This window comes from Microchirus variegatus, assembly GCF_963457635.1.
Source record: "Microchirus variegatus genome assembly, chromosome: 16".
Taxonomy (NCBI): Eukaryota; Metazoa; Chordata; class Actinopteri; order Pleuronectiformes; family Soleidae; genus Microchirus; species Microchirus variegatus.
Genome location: NC_139817.1, coordinates 12,193,088 through 12,209,320, shown reverse-complemented (window position 1 = coordinate 12,209,320; position 16,233 = coordinate 12,193,088). Strand labels below are relative to the sequence as shown.

Sequence of the window (16,233 nt, the reverse complement as noted above, 5' to 3'; positions counted from 1 at the left end):
TAATCCATAAACTGCCACAGTTTGTATGTTTGCAAAAAAGACGCCGAGCGCAGCCTGGATATATCTGCCGCAGATCTGCTGTTTGCGCTCTCGGAGGAGACAGGAGGGTGAATATTTGGCTGCTGCTGCTGCGCGCGACAACGAGCGCGCATTTGAGCGCAATAATAATATCTCAGAGACTGGGACTCGCCTCGGAGCCGGGTTTGACTCCTCATCATGGGGTTCGGCGCGCGGACTGGCGGAGAGGGAGGAAGAGGAGTGCAGAGATCTGCTCCTCCTGAGATGATGGTCGTGTCCTGGCTGTTCCTCTTTCTGCTGCTGGATGTTGGAGTTGCTCAAGGTAAAAAAACAAAATCAAAACTTTAACGCAATGTTTTTGACCCGTGAACTTGGGCTTAATGTCGGGTGAAAGTTGTGTAAAACTGGTGATCTGTGTTTATTGTCATCAACACGTTGATGCAATTAACCGGCCATTATCCTGCCATTTAAACTGAATTAGGTGACAAATTAAAGTCTAAATGAACTCTTCAATGAAGGATTTAATATTACTAAGGCATAATATGGAAGTATAATAGAGTTTATGTTATGTTTCTGGAAAAATAGGCAGCATAATGTAAATATCCAGAGAAGGGGGTGACAATAAAATCACCATGTTCTAAATAAATTCACTTTTTTTTTTTTTTTTTTTTTACAAAATCCACAACAAAAACACACATTTCCTTTAATCAAGGAAACACTGCTTCTGTTCTGCACTGAACTCATCAACCTAAATATAACTTATTATAATATATAGTCATTATTATTAAATAACTCACCTCGATCAGGACATTATTCTCTTCTTTACCAGCTTCTGCTCTTGTGTTTCCACAGTCATTTACAGTCATGAACGATATAAACTCTACGGTGTGATCTACATCAGTTGGAGTGAAATAAACATGTCCTCATATCAAAGTCAAGTGTTGGATATTAGTCGTGACCTTTGGCTCAGAGGTGAGGGCGTCAATGTTTGAAAAATGGCAGCGATGAAGTTCTGGAATTAGCATTTTTCATTTCCAGCCCGAACACTTCTCTTTGTAAACACTTTTTTTTTTTTTAAAGAAAATTGTCTGCATCACTCAGCGAGCATATTTTTTTTAAATCCCCTCCCCTCCTCCCTCTGTTGACAGATATTTTCTGTGAACCGTAGTTGCCGTCAGTTATGGAGAGAACACAGAGATAATGCCACGGGCACCTGAAGCCATTTACTTAATCTGCTCTCTCCTGAGTGGGATTGTCTGTCAGACAAAGGAAGAACCCATCTGTCTCAGGGCAAAACGCTCAACCGTGCGTTTGTGCATGTGCGTGTCAGACGCTGCCGGGTGTGTTTGCTTCTCCAGTTAACGTTGGTGGTCTGCACTGGTTGTTTTCTGCAAGTGTGGCTGAGAAACATGCAGACGCAAGAGAGATGGGGAGGATTTTTGAGTTGCACAGGCACAGATATTTTTTCCAGTGGCCTGATATTTTTTTGAAGGTTAAGCCTTTGCTGCTCATGCAAGAGCAACACAAGCTCAAATTGGTGGTCCAAGCACATAACCTAGACAGGGATGAGGGCCTGTGAGTAACCTTATCTAGCAGCACCAGACCTTCATCTCACTCCTACATAGTTAATGAGCGAAAGAGGCAGAGGAAGAGTAAAAAAAAAAACGGCACAGGTCCGGTTTCTGAAGGGAAGGGTGAGATGACATAATACCCATTCCAAAACCCCCGGGGAGCCCTGTGTCATTGACTGGATGGGAATGCGAACAAGGTCCTTCTCCTGTCCATTAAGAGGTCGATACAGCAGGAGAACATTGTTTGAGTCTAATTAATGGGCCCCGGCTATTTTGGGGCCATGTGATGAGCTCTACACATTTCCAAATCACAGGAGAGTCACTTCCTCAGTGTAAAACAACTGCTGGATTAAAGTGGCTCGCTTACCCAGTTCGCTGCTCATCACGTCATCCCCCCCCCACTTATTTATTCTTGGGAGTCATTTGATTGCATTTTTCGCACATTAGTATTTACTGTGCATTTTCCTTTGTCTGCTGTAGGTCTGTGTATGTTTTTTTTTTTTTTTTCACTTTTGGACTTTGCCGTTGAGAGGACTCTCTCCCAGGCCACTGCACTCTCTCAGAAGTGAGCTCTGGGAAATGAGAGTGCTCATTAACCTGCTGAACTCTTGACAAAAGGAGACAGGTTGAGACAGATATAAGCCGGGAGCTTCATGAGAGGTAGCCGAGAGCTCTATGACAGCGGCTTGATTGGAAACTCTTGGTTGCAAGAACAGATGCATTTCTGGGATTCCCAAGCATTGTTGTGGAATATCCAGGGATAAAAACATAGTTGTATTTGTTATTGGCTAAAGGGAAAAGCTTGATTTCACATATTCATTCTGCTTGAGTGTGAAGTAGACACAGGATTTAAGGAGGATTTCTAAATCGGTGCTACTTAGTTTCACCTCAGGGGGCGCCACGAAGCCATTTCCTACCACTTTTACGTTTATTTAATAACATTTTTCACCAGTTCTGATTTGCGTGCCAAATTTCATTCATTTTAGCCAACAAAAAACAACTTTTATTTTGTTTTCTTTTTTTGTTGAATTATCAAATGTATCGTTAACGGCAAATTGACGCCGATTATCGTTGTAAATTTCGATAACGATACATTTTCGATATGTCGCCCAGCCCTACTTCAATATTAGTAAAACAGTTTTGTATGTTAAATGTGTGACTCAAGGAAGTACCTTTGTTGTGATTCCAGTACCTATTAGTACCTATTCTATTCATACACATTGATGTTTTTATGGTGAGGTAGTACTCTGAAGGTTCAACCCATGGGTGCATGCATGGCCTTCCCTGGGATAAGTTGAGTTTTTTTTCCCACATTGGTGTTTTCGTTTCTCTGTTTTTCTTTTTACTCTCACGCCATGTTCCTGTCTCTGCCTCATCTCCACTTTCTGATGATGTGTCCTCTGAGGGCTGTTTATGGAGGTTAAAGCTAAAGTATATATATATGTACGTGTGTGTGTGTGCGTGGCAATGAAATATTGTGGCTCAGTGAGCGTTCGACTCTGCTTTACAGTGATCTCTGCTGCTTTATGAGTGCAGGTAAAAAAATGTGAGAAAATGTTATTTCTGTCATTACTATTCTAGCATTGCTTCCATGTGGCCTGACAACCCGGCTCCTTGGGGGCCACTAATTTTACAGTCATTGCGGTCATTCTATAAACGGGGGGCCTATATGCACAATGAGCACATTGTGCGTAAGGAGCACTAGAAATTACCTCCTCTGATAGCCTTTTTGCCACGTGCTCATAAGCCCGGCAGTGCATCACACTGAGAATTAAGCAGTTCTTTTTTGTAATTGACCGAGATTAAGATTCGTAACACGCTCCCCTCCGCGCTGGTGACGAGCGAGGGCAAAGCAAACGGTGTGGACAGTATGGTCTGACGGTGCTGAGCCGGATCAGGGGTGCATGCTGGTTTCTAGCTAAACAGCAGATGTGGCAGTGAGTGATAATTACTGTGAAAAGTGACTGTAGAGTTCTCTTTCCCTGCTCCACTAGATGTCATATACGATTGTTATTAAAAGCAAACTGTGCTATTTTGGGGTCGGGGAACAGTTCTGCAACCAGTTTGTGTGTGAGGATACTGTCTGCCGTGCTGCTGTAGGAGCAAATATTGAGGTTTGAGCTGCAACTAAGGATTATTTCTGTAACCGATTGATCTGTCGATTATTTTCTCGAAAATATCAGAAAATGTTAAACAACTTTGATCAGTGTTTGTCAAACCTGGAAATGACGATGTTCTCGAATGTCTTGTTTTGTCCACAAACCAAAAGGATTCAGTTTTAATGATTTCGATGAAAATATTCACATTTAAGAAGCTAAAACAATCAGAAACCTCAACTGGACCTCAACCTCTAATTGAGGTCCAGTTGAATGCAGCAGCTTTTTGCCCCCAAATTAGTCAACTTTGGAGATATTTAGTCTAAGTATCCACCAGAATGCATCATCTTTAGTTTGTGTATAAGAACAGTGTAAACTGTTAAAGTTCCCAGCAATAATACAGAGGATTTCGCTGTCAACAATGCTCTTAATGTTTAGACGCCCTGCTGCACCAGGAATAGTGCTTTTTTTCTAAGTGTTTCCTCTGCTGTTTATGCTCTCTGACCGGCACAGTGGAAGAATCGCTGTTACAGTAATGTAAACCTCAAAGTTTTTGTTGGAGGTCTTCTTGTCGTTTTTTTTAAATTTGTTGCTCTTCTTTTTGCAGACATTTTTTGAAGTGAGTTTTGCGACTAAACTCAACTCTCGGAGGAGCATAATAACGATTCCAGATTCCTGCGCGCTGTAATCTCTATTCCTTCCACAGAGGAAGGGAGAAAAAAAAAAACAGGGGTGTAATAATAATAACAGGGGAGTGCGAATTGCAAGGACGCAACAAATAAGTAATGGGAACCACAAATATGAGGGTGAGAAGTGGAGGGAGAGCTGATGGGAAATGGGTGAGAAGGGCGAACGCCAGATATGGAGTGAGAACAGGGGATGGACAAGGCAGGGAGGGAGGAAGAGTGTGTCATTAATCACCCTGTGTGACACTCTCAACTGCAGGGGGAGCTTCAAAGTGCAACATTCACTTCTATTAGCAGTCCATTAGCAGGGACCAGCACAAGTTGCAGCACTTGATAGGCAGGCCTGTGCCAGAACGGCTGACCTGTGTGTCAGTGGACTGTACCACCAAGATAGTCTGTGTCTCTACTTGTAATTACATTTTTTTTTCTAATAGTAGGGTAAGTGCAAAATGCACCTTTTTTTTTTTTTGCTTTCTACGCCGTAGAGGGCAAAATGAAAATGATTGTCTAACGAGTGCCACTTTTGAGGGCCATGACTGGATGAGAACGGGACATAATGACAGCGGCGACCTGATTTGCTACCTGCGATATCCTCCTCTGCCAGAAAATGGCTCTTCAAAGTTGTGCCGATGCATTAGAGGTACAGTCATTTGTCATTCAAAGGCGTGTTGGCCTCTTAGCCAAGAGCCCTGTGATTACAGGATCCCAGCCAAGGGGGATTGGGGGGTGTGGACCACTGTCCCTGGTCTTGATCTACAGTTCATTTATGATTAGAGATCAGAGCTGACAGTCGCAAAATTTTAGGGGTTTGGGAGGGGGGGGGTGTGTGAGGGGTTAGAGGGGTGCTGGAGAGGACGACACAGCCAAAGGGAAGGAAAGAGAGAAGTGATTACGAGTTAAGTGGCCCTTCTCATGCCATTATAAGCAGCCAGGCTGACAGAGCACATCATGAGTGAGTATAAGTACATGCTCCACTCCTGCCCTTTAATTTGGCATCATGGCCTCCCCCCTGGTGCTTAACCACTAATGTCTTCCTGCATTTTTGTGTGCCTGACATGAAATCAGTCAAAGGAATGCCATTGCACACATAGGTAAATAAGAATAACTTTAAGAAAACCCAGCAGTAAATTAAGTTTATGTGTGTGTGTGGATAGTTAATGTGCTTTTTATAATTTTTTTTTCGATAACTTTTTGATTAACCTCAGCATTTTTTTTCCCTTCTTTTTACCACACTTTAGCTTCTGCAACCATTTGTGGACACAGCAAAAATGAACGTGCTGTAGTGTTGCCAACATGCTATTCTACCTAGTAAAGAGGATTATGGTGCAAAACAGACAGAGTTAAGTGTGTGTGTGTGGGGGGGGGTTGAGATGCTGCTGCGAGGCTGGTGCTCTTATGTACGCACACAGACACTATAAAAAGCTCAAAATGCTGATGAGTGGTAAAAGGCAGAGTGAGTGGGAACGTTGTTATTTCCCCAATGTCCCTTAACAGTGTTCCCCGCAGTCTTGGTTCTGCGGCCCAGCGTGGAGCACGGTAAGTATTACATAGCAAGAACAAGCCTAATATGGCGCAGCAAGTTGAGAGAAGCTCTGATGGTGCGCTGGAAATTTAGACCAAACATGCCCCGCATGCTGTCCAAAAGGTTTGAGAGGAGTTTAAATTTCGATGGCACCGAAAAAAAAGCAGCGTGAGCCAAAGTCAGGGAGTGGGAAACCCAACCATCCATCCATCCATTATCTACCGCTTTATCCTCCACTGGAGGGTCGCTGTGCCTATCTCAGCTGACATAGGGCGATAGGCGGGATACACCATGGACAGTTCGGGGGGTGGAAACCAATCCTTTAAATACCTGGGGAATGGATGCTTGGTCTCAAACTGCACTTTATAATTTACATATCATATAAAGTTTACAAGAGCGCTGATTATAAAGAATTGAAATGACCTAACCCTAAGTCTAACCCCAGTGTTGTTAAAACATATTAAAAAAAAAACTATTGTAATGTCATAGCTTTTTTGGATTCACACTCTCATGCCCTCTGACTGCACTCGGAGTAATAAAGACATCCAAAGCTAATTGGGTAGGAGTAAAAATCCTATTTGAACAAGTAGTTCCTTTAACATAGGATGTTATAGTTTTAATCGACGATAAGACAAAAAATATCATCATTACAGGGTTTCTTTTTTTTATTCAATCCTCTGCTCTGCCGAGGCTTCTTTGATGTTAAAGCCAGTCTATATGTTCCGGTCTGATGATAAAAGGCCAACATACCACTGAGGCAGTAATGAGTGAGATGCTATCAGCGGTGACTCATAACACCTGAGTCACACGTGCGGAGTGGGGGCTTTTGCGCCATCACCTGCATTTTCATGCCTCCGTGGAAATCGAGTAAACTCTCCGGATTGGAAATCCAGCTGCTGCCGTCGTCCTCCCCTCTGTTCTGACTGCGATTGACAAAGCTAAACCCTTAATCCAGGCTTTGCCCCGTCTTGTGCTCAGAGCCGGAGCTCCACCAGTGGAATGGAACTAAAGCAAATCTATGAATACCCTCCTGAAGAATAGGAACAATATTCATCTGTAATAAGTCATTTGCCAAGCTGGCGTCTATTTTGCTAAACCCCACCACCACCACCTCCGAATGGATACATCCCCACATTTCATAAACCTGCCGAGTGAAACGCTTGCCTCGTTCTTGTTGTTGAACGTGTCACGTCTCTGCATTGTGATGAGGGCTGGTAGTTTCCAGACACTGCACTAATGTCTGGTTGGGAAGGGTTGTGGTCTATGTATGTCAGCAGAACAGAGAGAGAGAGAGCGAGGGAGTGTGGGGGGAGCAGAGGACCACTGGTCCCGACTGAAACATGAGAGCTGGAGACCCAAGCTCCCCATTTCCTGTCTCCACTTTATCAGCATCTTGCTCTCTGTTATTTCTGTGCTCTTAAAGCATCCGAGTGAAAGGCTTACCACAGATAAATGTTTGTTCCTTCTTGTATTTTATGGGGCTCAAATGAGGGACTCCATCCGCCCGCCTCCTTCCTTTTATTCTCTTTCCCCCCCCCTGCTTCATTCCTGTGTTGGCTTTGAGATGCCACAAGAGGAGTTATTGCCTCTGGTTTACATTACTGGTTCCTTAAAGATGGACTTGAGATGCCTAAAAGGACAATGCTTCTTATTGTTCTCCCTAAACTAATACATTTTTTACTAGGCTGCAGTTAAAGAGCATGTTGAGAGGGGCTTGCTTTTGTTTTGTTTTGCCACAATTGTGTTTATTTTATTAGAAATAATTATTCCCACCAATAGATGAATTCATTAAAGTCTCGCGGAACGAGGGGAAACTTGTTGTTGTGTCCTCACACACGTCTCCTCTTATCGCCTCGTAAAAATATTCTCAGCCTGACTGGCATAACTCAGTGTGTGCGTCTGTTTTCTTAGCTCGCTGCATGTAATACGGTGACAGAGTGTGTGTGCATGCGTGTGTTTGTTCAACAATATCAGAGTCTGAGAAAGTCTCTTTCAGATAAATCTATGTTTATACCAGACCATTCATCCCCAGGAAATCAATCTTTCTCATAATTCCCTTCATTTTTCTTCCATCTGTTATCTACCAAGCTGCCAGACAGACTTTTAAACAGAACAAGCCATTACCAGAGGGCAGAATTAAATGTGTGTCAGAATGCCAGCCTGTAAACTTGTTGTTTTTACGGAGTTAAATGAGGTGCTAAATTAAAGCTTCTCGATTGGTATGCACGGTCGTATGAATAATCCCCGCAACCCTCCATGTACTTCTGTTGTCAAGAGCAGTTGACTTCCGTTGTCAATGTCTAAAAAAGGCTGTGCTGTTGAAGTTGTGCTCCAATGTTCCAGCCGCGTATTTGTGTCATCGTATTATACCCTATTTCTCCAAGTTAACCTAGTTCCCTGGTGTCCTAATGAACATGTCTGTGACATGCTTTGGTCAAAATACCTTTTTGACGGATTTTTGAAGGATGAAGCACCACAGCAGTTCAATCACCCTGTTCAGAACGCTCACTTTTTAGTGCCTGTCTCTTTAAATGCAAATGAGACACAGGAAACTACGTCAGCATCACTGAGGCTCTGGCAGCTAACAGCAGTTAGCATTTGGAAAAGCCATAATTTTCCCGACTCTAGCCGGCACATTGTCGTCATATATAAAATGTATCCACTGGACACGTAAATCCTCTGAGGCTGGAAGTTTGTGTAGAACTCTGTGCTGCACGGTGCAGCCAAGAATAGAACACTTCGCAGACTTCCGCTCTTCCAGATACTATTGCCCTCGCCTGCACTCTCGCGTTTTTTAGGGACAAAGCGGAGCTCAGCGAGAAATCGATTTCTAGGAATGTGTCATTGTGACGTAACAATATGTGCGGAAGTCAACATCGCGTGTTTCATCTGCTGTACTTGCTTACTGAGGCGGACCACTAAAACATGAGTGAGTCCCAAAGTAGATTTAGCATAATTTGTCTCCTTTTAATGTAATTACTCTGTCGACATCGCTGCAAAAACACTGTGGAAATCATGACAGGCACAGGAAAACATTCCCGTTTCCACGCTTTAGAGTTAACCCCAGCGCCACTGCTACTTCCAAACTTCCCAACACCCTACTGGGTGACCTCTTTTCCTTGTTTAGGGCTTTGTTACTGCGAGACTAGTAATGTTTTTTTTTTTCGCAACTTGAGATTGCTGTTGGGTGTCAGCACTTTCCTGTGTTTGTACAGCGTGTGTTTAGGAGGTTTGTGTGTGTGCCGTATCTCCATGATCAGTCCCTGGTGACCCAAGTACTGGCAGACAGCATTAACTGGGGGTGAGCTCAATAGGTCCAATTTAAATGGGGCCCAGACAGAAGCCCCCACAGTAAAGAGCTGCTTTATGACTAACATGTAAAGCACACTGTCGAAGCTGCTTGCGATTTGTGTGCTTGCCTTCTCCTTTTACCCCCCCCCCTTCCTTTTTACCTACTCCTCTGTTCTCCGTGATCTTTGAATTCTGTAAAATGGGGGGGGGGGGGGTTCCATGTGGAGACTAAATGGCGTGTGTGTTGTCTTTGATTTGTATGCATTCTTCATCTAATGAAAACTGTGGCGATGAGGGTTGATAATGGCAGAAAGCAGTCGCTGCAGCTCGGAAAGTTCACTGCTGTAAATGTCAGAATTATTAATGAGCTCGGAGTGTCGGTCCCCGCTTGTCCTACATGACAAAAAAAGGATGGGGGGGGGGGGGAATAAAAAGACGAGCACTTCTATTTCTGTGTCACGGTCTTCATTGGATGGAAGTGCTCCCGCTTGTTTTCATTAAGGCAAAGACGTACGGCACAATAAATGCAAATCCTCCCAAGTTGGGCACGGGATTGGCGGTTGATGAGAGCTTCCAGCTGTGCGTTTGCCCCTTTCAACGAGTTAACCAAACACCAGGCAGAAGGTGAATAATAGATGTTGTTGTGATGATTGCTCTGAAATGGAGAAAGGAAAAAAAAAAATGCAATGCTCTTCTAAACCAGGTCAAATGTCTGAATTACAGTAAACACAACTCTTGTTTGTTGTTTAACCTACACAGGCTCCCATTCTGTTCAGGCATGAAACGCATACTATTGGTAACAGACAATGTGGCATGTATGCAATACCAGGCTGCTTAAATATGAGAACACGCTCACAATGGGGAAGATCAATTTCTGCTTTTCCAAATCTCCTTTCAAGCTAAATATAACATTCCTTATTTATACGGAAGCATGATAAATGATTAGTAATTGTGCACATGGATTACGGCTGTCACTTTAGCCAAGAATCGAGTTGGCACAAATATTAAGCCTGTCCCACACTGGAGGATTTTCAAATCTGACTAGATTTTTTTTAAAACGTGGGAGACCACAGACACAACGAACAAACGATTAAATCCTGAGAAAGCACGGATGAGACGATCCAGTCAAGACACGGGACCAAACGCACAACGATTTCAGGGAGGAGATTCCGGGCATTTGGGATCTTACGGAAACTTGCGTGATTTAACGTTACTTCAGAATCTAACCGGACATGAAGGCATACTGTGGTTGTGATACGTCTTGCAGGAAGATTTAAACAAGCAATCATACTGTTTAGAGCTGCAACTAATGATTATTCTCATAATCGATTAATCTTTGGTCCATAAAATGTCAGAAAATTTTAAAAAATGTTGATCAGTTGGAAATGAAGATGTTCTCGAAATGTCTTGTTTTGTCCACCAACCAAAATGATTCAGTTTTAATGATTTCTTTGATATGTGGAGCAAAGAAACTAAAGAAAATATTCACATTGAAGAAGCTGAAACAATCTGAAATCTCGTTTTAATAATGAAAAAAGCTTCAAACAGATTATCGATTATCAAAATAGTTGACGATTAATTTAGTAATCGATTAATAATCGATTCATCGATTGATTGTTTCAGCTCTAATACTGTTGCAATAATCTTTCCATACCATCTTGCGAGCCCGGTGGACGGTCTTCACGTTAATCCTCGTCGCACTGTCGGCAGCCCTGGTCAACTCACTCTCATTGGTTAAAATTGCGTCTGTTAACCCCTCACCCTCCAGGATAATTTGGCCAGATAATCTGCTCGAATCAGCCTAATCAGACTTTAGATGGCACTCTAATCGGCTGCAGAGAAACTCTCGATTTGACGACACCGGTGTCGCTGTAATATACAGAGACTCGTTGTTGGAAGCGTTTGGTCAGTCGTAATCCACATGGAGTAGTATCCCGGCTGCAGTTGCAACCATCCGCTGTGAGTCACAGTACTGTGTCCTGGCAGAAGTGCACTTTAGAGACTGCTGCTCCAACTGCTTTCACTTCCATGCGCTCTGCTGGTATAACGTGCAGTCCAGTGAAATGTCACACATACGACAAGACGAACGAATGATGTCGGTGAATTAATTTGTTCTTAATCACTTTAATTTGTCATGCTAATAATCGACTAATGGTTATTCATTAAATCCTTGGTTGATCCCTCCTTGCGCTGCTCGTCTGCGATGCCTCTTCTGCCTGCCTCACTGGGGTGGAACGAACAGCTGAGCGAAGAGGTGATTCTGCAGATTTGTACCTGACTTTGTCTTTGTCAGTGTAAAACCCTCCCGAAATACTTCCACACATTGATTTTCCCGACGCTTAGGTGTAGTGACTGTCTGCTCAGAGGATGGCTTTGCTTGCATGTTTCCTCTATTTTCACAGCAAACCTCTGCTGGACCATGCACTAATTACTTCAGACGGTCTATGTGCTTCCAGGCTGTATATTTTGATCCTCGTAAGATCGAAATGATCCGAATTAAGAATAAAAAGTGACAGCATCAAATCATTATTAGTGCAGAATGTTGATGATGGTGACCCATAGTCATCAGTTTAACACAGTGGGTGCTTTTGTAGAACTGCTTGCTCCCCACTCCAGTTGATGGAGAGATTAGATCTCAGTTTGCAGAATGAGCTCAGTAAGATGACGGCCTTGTTTCTCTTAATTCCAGCCCTGCGTAAACTGTGACCCTCCCATACAAATATACAGTACACCAGCTGCACCGGAGTCAGCACGATGATTGTAAACTGACACTCCGTAATGGCTCGCTGCAGATATGCCGCACCATGTGCAGCGGAAACCGATAATTCAGTGGTGACACACAATGCATAGGGGTTCCCATGGTTTTTTCAGGCTGACACGAGGTAAACCGATACGTCAGGTAATAGCAGAGAGAGAGGGTTACACTGTCGAGATGATGAGGATGAGGCCATCTCGGGGTAAAGTCTGCTGCGTAAAGGAAGCAGCAGTGCACTGGTAAATCACACCTCCTGATGAGTTTTCTTCAGTTTTTTTTTTTTTTTAAATCCGACTGCACACATTCCATTATCCTCACATTTAGAAAACCCCCACATTAGTAAATCGTGGTATTTTTGTTTTTACAAGTCTGCAAAGACTTCCTATAGCTTCCAGCTACGTACTGTTTTGGGCTTATTGCTGTTTTACAAGGCTAAATGTTTTATTTAGCAGCCTGCTCCTGCACACCAAGGAAAAGCAATGATACGAGAAAAATGAAGGAATCGGAGACGAGGGAAGAAAATGAGGCGGAGATAGCAGGTACGACTAAGCTGCTCCTAACCCTGCAGGATGAACAGTGGAGGCAAATTAACCCACAGCTATTCTGGGCTGCTTTGTGTGGCGTTTTGTTTCACGGAAGACAGGCGAGAACCTGGTAAACAAATGCAACAATGTTGAACACAGCGACGCGTCGAGGATTCGGCAGCATTACCTACTGAAATGCATATTTGCGTTCCCCAAATTTTGGGCAAATTTGGCAGCGTAATCCGAGCCTTATTGTGTTGCTTTGCTGTGCAACACCAGATACCAGCAACAACCTGGTTTTGGTTTTGGACTGCCATTTTTCTTGTTGGCAGTTGTTCTCCACTTGGATTGGGTTTGAGCGTGAGAGCATGAAAACAACTCCTTGTTGGCATATTTACACCGTAGCTCGGATTTTGGTCCTGTTGCTATGTTTTGTTTAAATAAAGAACTTGACAGAGTGCAGTGTGTGACGTCCCGGGAATTTCAACAGAGCATATCGAATCCAAGGAGCGTCAGCGGTCACTGGTTTAACACGCTGTTCTGTCTGAAGTCAGTGGTCATGGAGTCGAATGGATTGGTCAGAGCTGTTCTGACACACACACGCAGACACACACAGGCATATAACAAGGACGGGGACAAGTGGGTGGACAAAAGTGATCAGCGCCTTTGACGGATGTGTCACAATGAGGGGATGTAGCTGTCTAACATCCATCAGCAGTTAAATGTTTTCATGGCACAGCCTGTCACATCCAACTTTACTCTTCATTTCTCCTTTCCATTTGGCCCGCTTCCCTCGCTCCGTTAGAAGAAGCTTGGGTGGGTGTCAAGACGGAAGCAAAGGAAAATACTGTCAGAGCCTACAAAGAGTTTTTGTAAATGCTTACAAGATTAAATTTGTTACTCCGTGGCCTCAGTTAGCAGCAGACATATATGTCCTTTGTATCGGGGTGGTCTCTTGGGAGTGAAGCAGACCTTTTTAATTCAATCAGCTGCAAACAGCAATAACGCTCTCCCCCCCCCTCCCTCCTGGAACTCACTCATCTCGCTTTGGTGATACAATTACGAGCTGAGCCGCATTGGCCATCTTGTTGTGATTATACGTGTTTACATGGGAGAGAGGTGTTTACTGTAGAAACTGCGGGCCCCCCTTCTGCTGCTCATTTAGCTACTGGAGGAAAAGGAGCTGCTGTGAGATTAAATTTATTTATCATCTCTGGAAGGGAGTTATAATGCTCGTCTAACTACCGTTATGATTGCGTCGTCCTGAGTCCAATTCCCCCTCAGGATGAGTGGCTCCAACTTGAGTTCAAAAACAACTCCACTTAGACACAGGGACACATAAAATGTCTGGGTTTTTTTGTTTTTTTTGCGAGATTAGCGATAGGCTGTGTGGCAGTTACGAGAAGAGCAGACTTTACTCATTCTTTTTTCGTCATAGAATAATCAAACTATGTCGTGCAGATTTGTGTATTTCTTTTTTCTTCTGCGTGGCACAATGCAGCCTGTAAAGAGTATAAAGGGTTATGAGTGATTGCATCCACAATCAGTCACTTAAACTGCTCGGGACTTTTAAAAAGGGGCAAATCAAATAATTTCTTTTCCATTTCATATATTTAAGTACCCGTCTACTGCTGGCCTTGGACCATCCCATTACATGCAGCATTCAAGTGATAACATTGTCTCACCAATCTCACTGATGGTCACGTCGCTTTCTCAGGGCCCTGCACTCTGTTTTATTGGTGTGGCCTTACGCACTGTGTTCTGACCATTGTTTACTCCACAACATGCCACTTGTTATCTTTTGCAGCAAATGGCCTTGTCTTTACCAATTTCGTCTTGCTTTTGTCCGCTTTCCCTTTCCTTTTTTTTTTTTTTCTCCACGGGATGAGCAGCCATTTAGTGCAAGGGTCAGGGTTGTAATTGACAACCACCACTAAACAAATCTGCTTGGCTCGGCGGTAGACCAGCCCCACCTCCCGCCCCCCTCCCGCTACTCTAATCTAACTAATGCACCCGTGTGTGTGCTGGAAAGTGAATTAAGCATAGAAAACTCAATACCTGATCCATCTGACAGAGCTGCCTGCGTGCACATTAGCAGTTTCTCTGCAGCCTCTGTAATTGTATTACACAAGTTGGCCGCTCTAACGATCAGGCCTTACACACACTTACACACTTATACACACTCTTCCCGTTGTCGTTAATCGCTGCCTTCGCTGGCCCCTGAGGCGTGCAGCGGGCCAAGAACAGAGCGATCAAGACGGAGGAGGATGAGGCGAGGAGTTCAGTTCTCCCTCAAGGCTGACATGAAATAATGTCATAGTCTATGTCTAAAGCTCTGTGCGTATGCATGTGGGCTCTATGGTGTACTGCTTTAAATACTTGTTGAACTGTCTGCGCTGCATCTGCGTCTTTGTCTTCTAATCAGTGCCTTTCTGGGCCCCTCCTGCTGTGAGGCCCTGTTTCTGTTTTTTGCCTTTCCCTTATCACCACTGCCTGCTGGCAATGGTACTATCAGCAACACTGCCCTCGTGCCCCAGACCAGTGCGATTTGATGAGCTTTACTTCTCCCCTTCTCCTGCTTACTGATCTCCTTTTGACCTATGCTGATGTGTACAATAGGGATGCACGATATTGAATTTTTTGCACAATAACAAGGTACACTACCGTTCAAAAGTGTGGGTTCACTTAGAAATGGCCTTATTTTTTGAAGGAAAAGCACTTTTTTTCAATGAATATAACATTAAATGAATCATAAATGCACTCTATACATTTTTAATGTGGTAAACGACTATTCTAGCTGCAAATGTCTGGTTTTTAATGGAATATGTACATAGGTGTATAGAGGCCCATTTCCAGTGTTCTAATGGTACATTGTGTTTGCTAATCATGTTAGAAGGCTATTGGATGATTAGAAAACCCTTGAAAACCCTTGTGCAATTATGTTAGCACAGCTGAAAACAGTTTTTCTGGTTCTTTGACGATAGGGCAAAATGATTATTTTGAATAAGAATCATTATTTCTAATCTTGTCAATGTCTTGACTATATTTTCTATTCATGTTGCAACTCTTTTGATGAATAAAAATATGAGTTTTAATGGGAAACACACAGAAAATAGTATAGCTGACCCCAAACTTTTGAACAGTAGTGTAAGGTAGCTAAAGCGAGCCAATGAGTAATTGTGTGATTTATTATCCGATTAGTTGACTAATTGTTTCAATAATCAATGACTAGTTGTTATTTGCAGCACTGGTCGTTACTCGTACAGTATCGGCAAGACGTGGCTTGTATGCAAGATTAGGAAAAGTACATCTCGAGGAAATATTCTCATGTAGCAGATAAAGCGGTAAGGATGTAGATTTAATCAGGAGATGTAAAATTTAACAATTTTGTCAATATACCTCCTTTTAAGACTTAACTGAATTTTATCCGACAGCCCAGAGCAGGGAGGATGAGAGGAGTGGAGAACAAAAGGACCAAGAGGGTGATTAAAGGGGTTGTTGTGTTGATTTGCTGCATGTTGCCATGCAAGCAACCATTTGGTCTGGCCTCACTAATGGAGACTTCACTTTGAATCTGGGAGAAGCTCTTTAAAATTTTATTCCCTCAAACAGGCTGATTTATAATGATGAGCCAGAGACTCTTTGCAGCACGGCAGGACACCACAAAGAATCCAGGGAAGCGAGGGAACTACACATGGCAAGAGCCATGAAGGGACTCACTATGCGGGCATTGGAGAATCCGGCAGACTGATTGTGAAAGATGACCTCTT

The 16,233-nt window shown here is 43.3% G+C and overlaps 1 protein-coding gene across 1 annotated transcript in view; it reads left to right on the top strand.

The window, feature by feature from the left end:
* Window positions 1–216: 216 nt before the first annotated feature.
* unc5cb (unc-5 netrin receptor Cb) overlaps window positions 217–16,233 on the top strand; it is a gene marked incomplete at both ends in the record, with an annotated part of 122,665 nt that continues 106,648 nt past the window's right edge. The window contains one exon of the mRNA XM_083903175.1: window positions 217–340. Coding sequence (XP_083759301.1) covers window positions 217–340 — 124 coding nt within the window. The remainder of the gene's footprint in view (window positions 341–16,233) is intronic.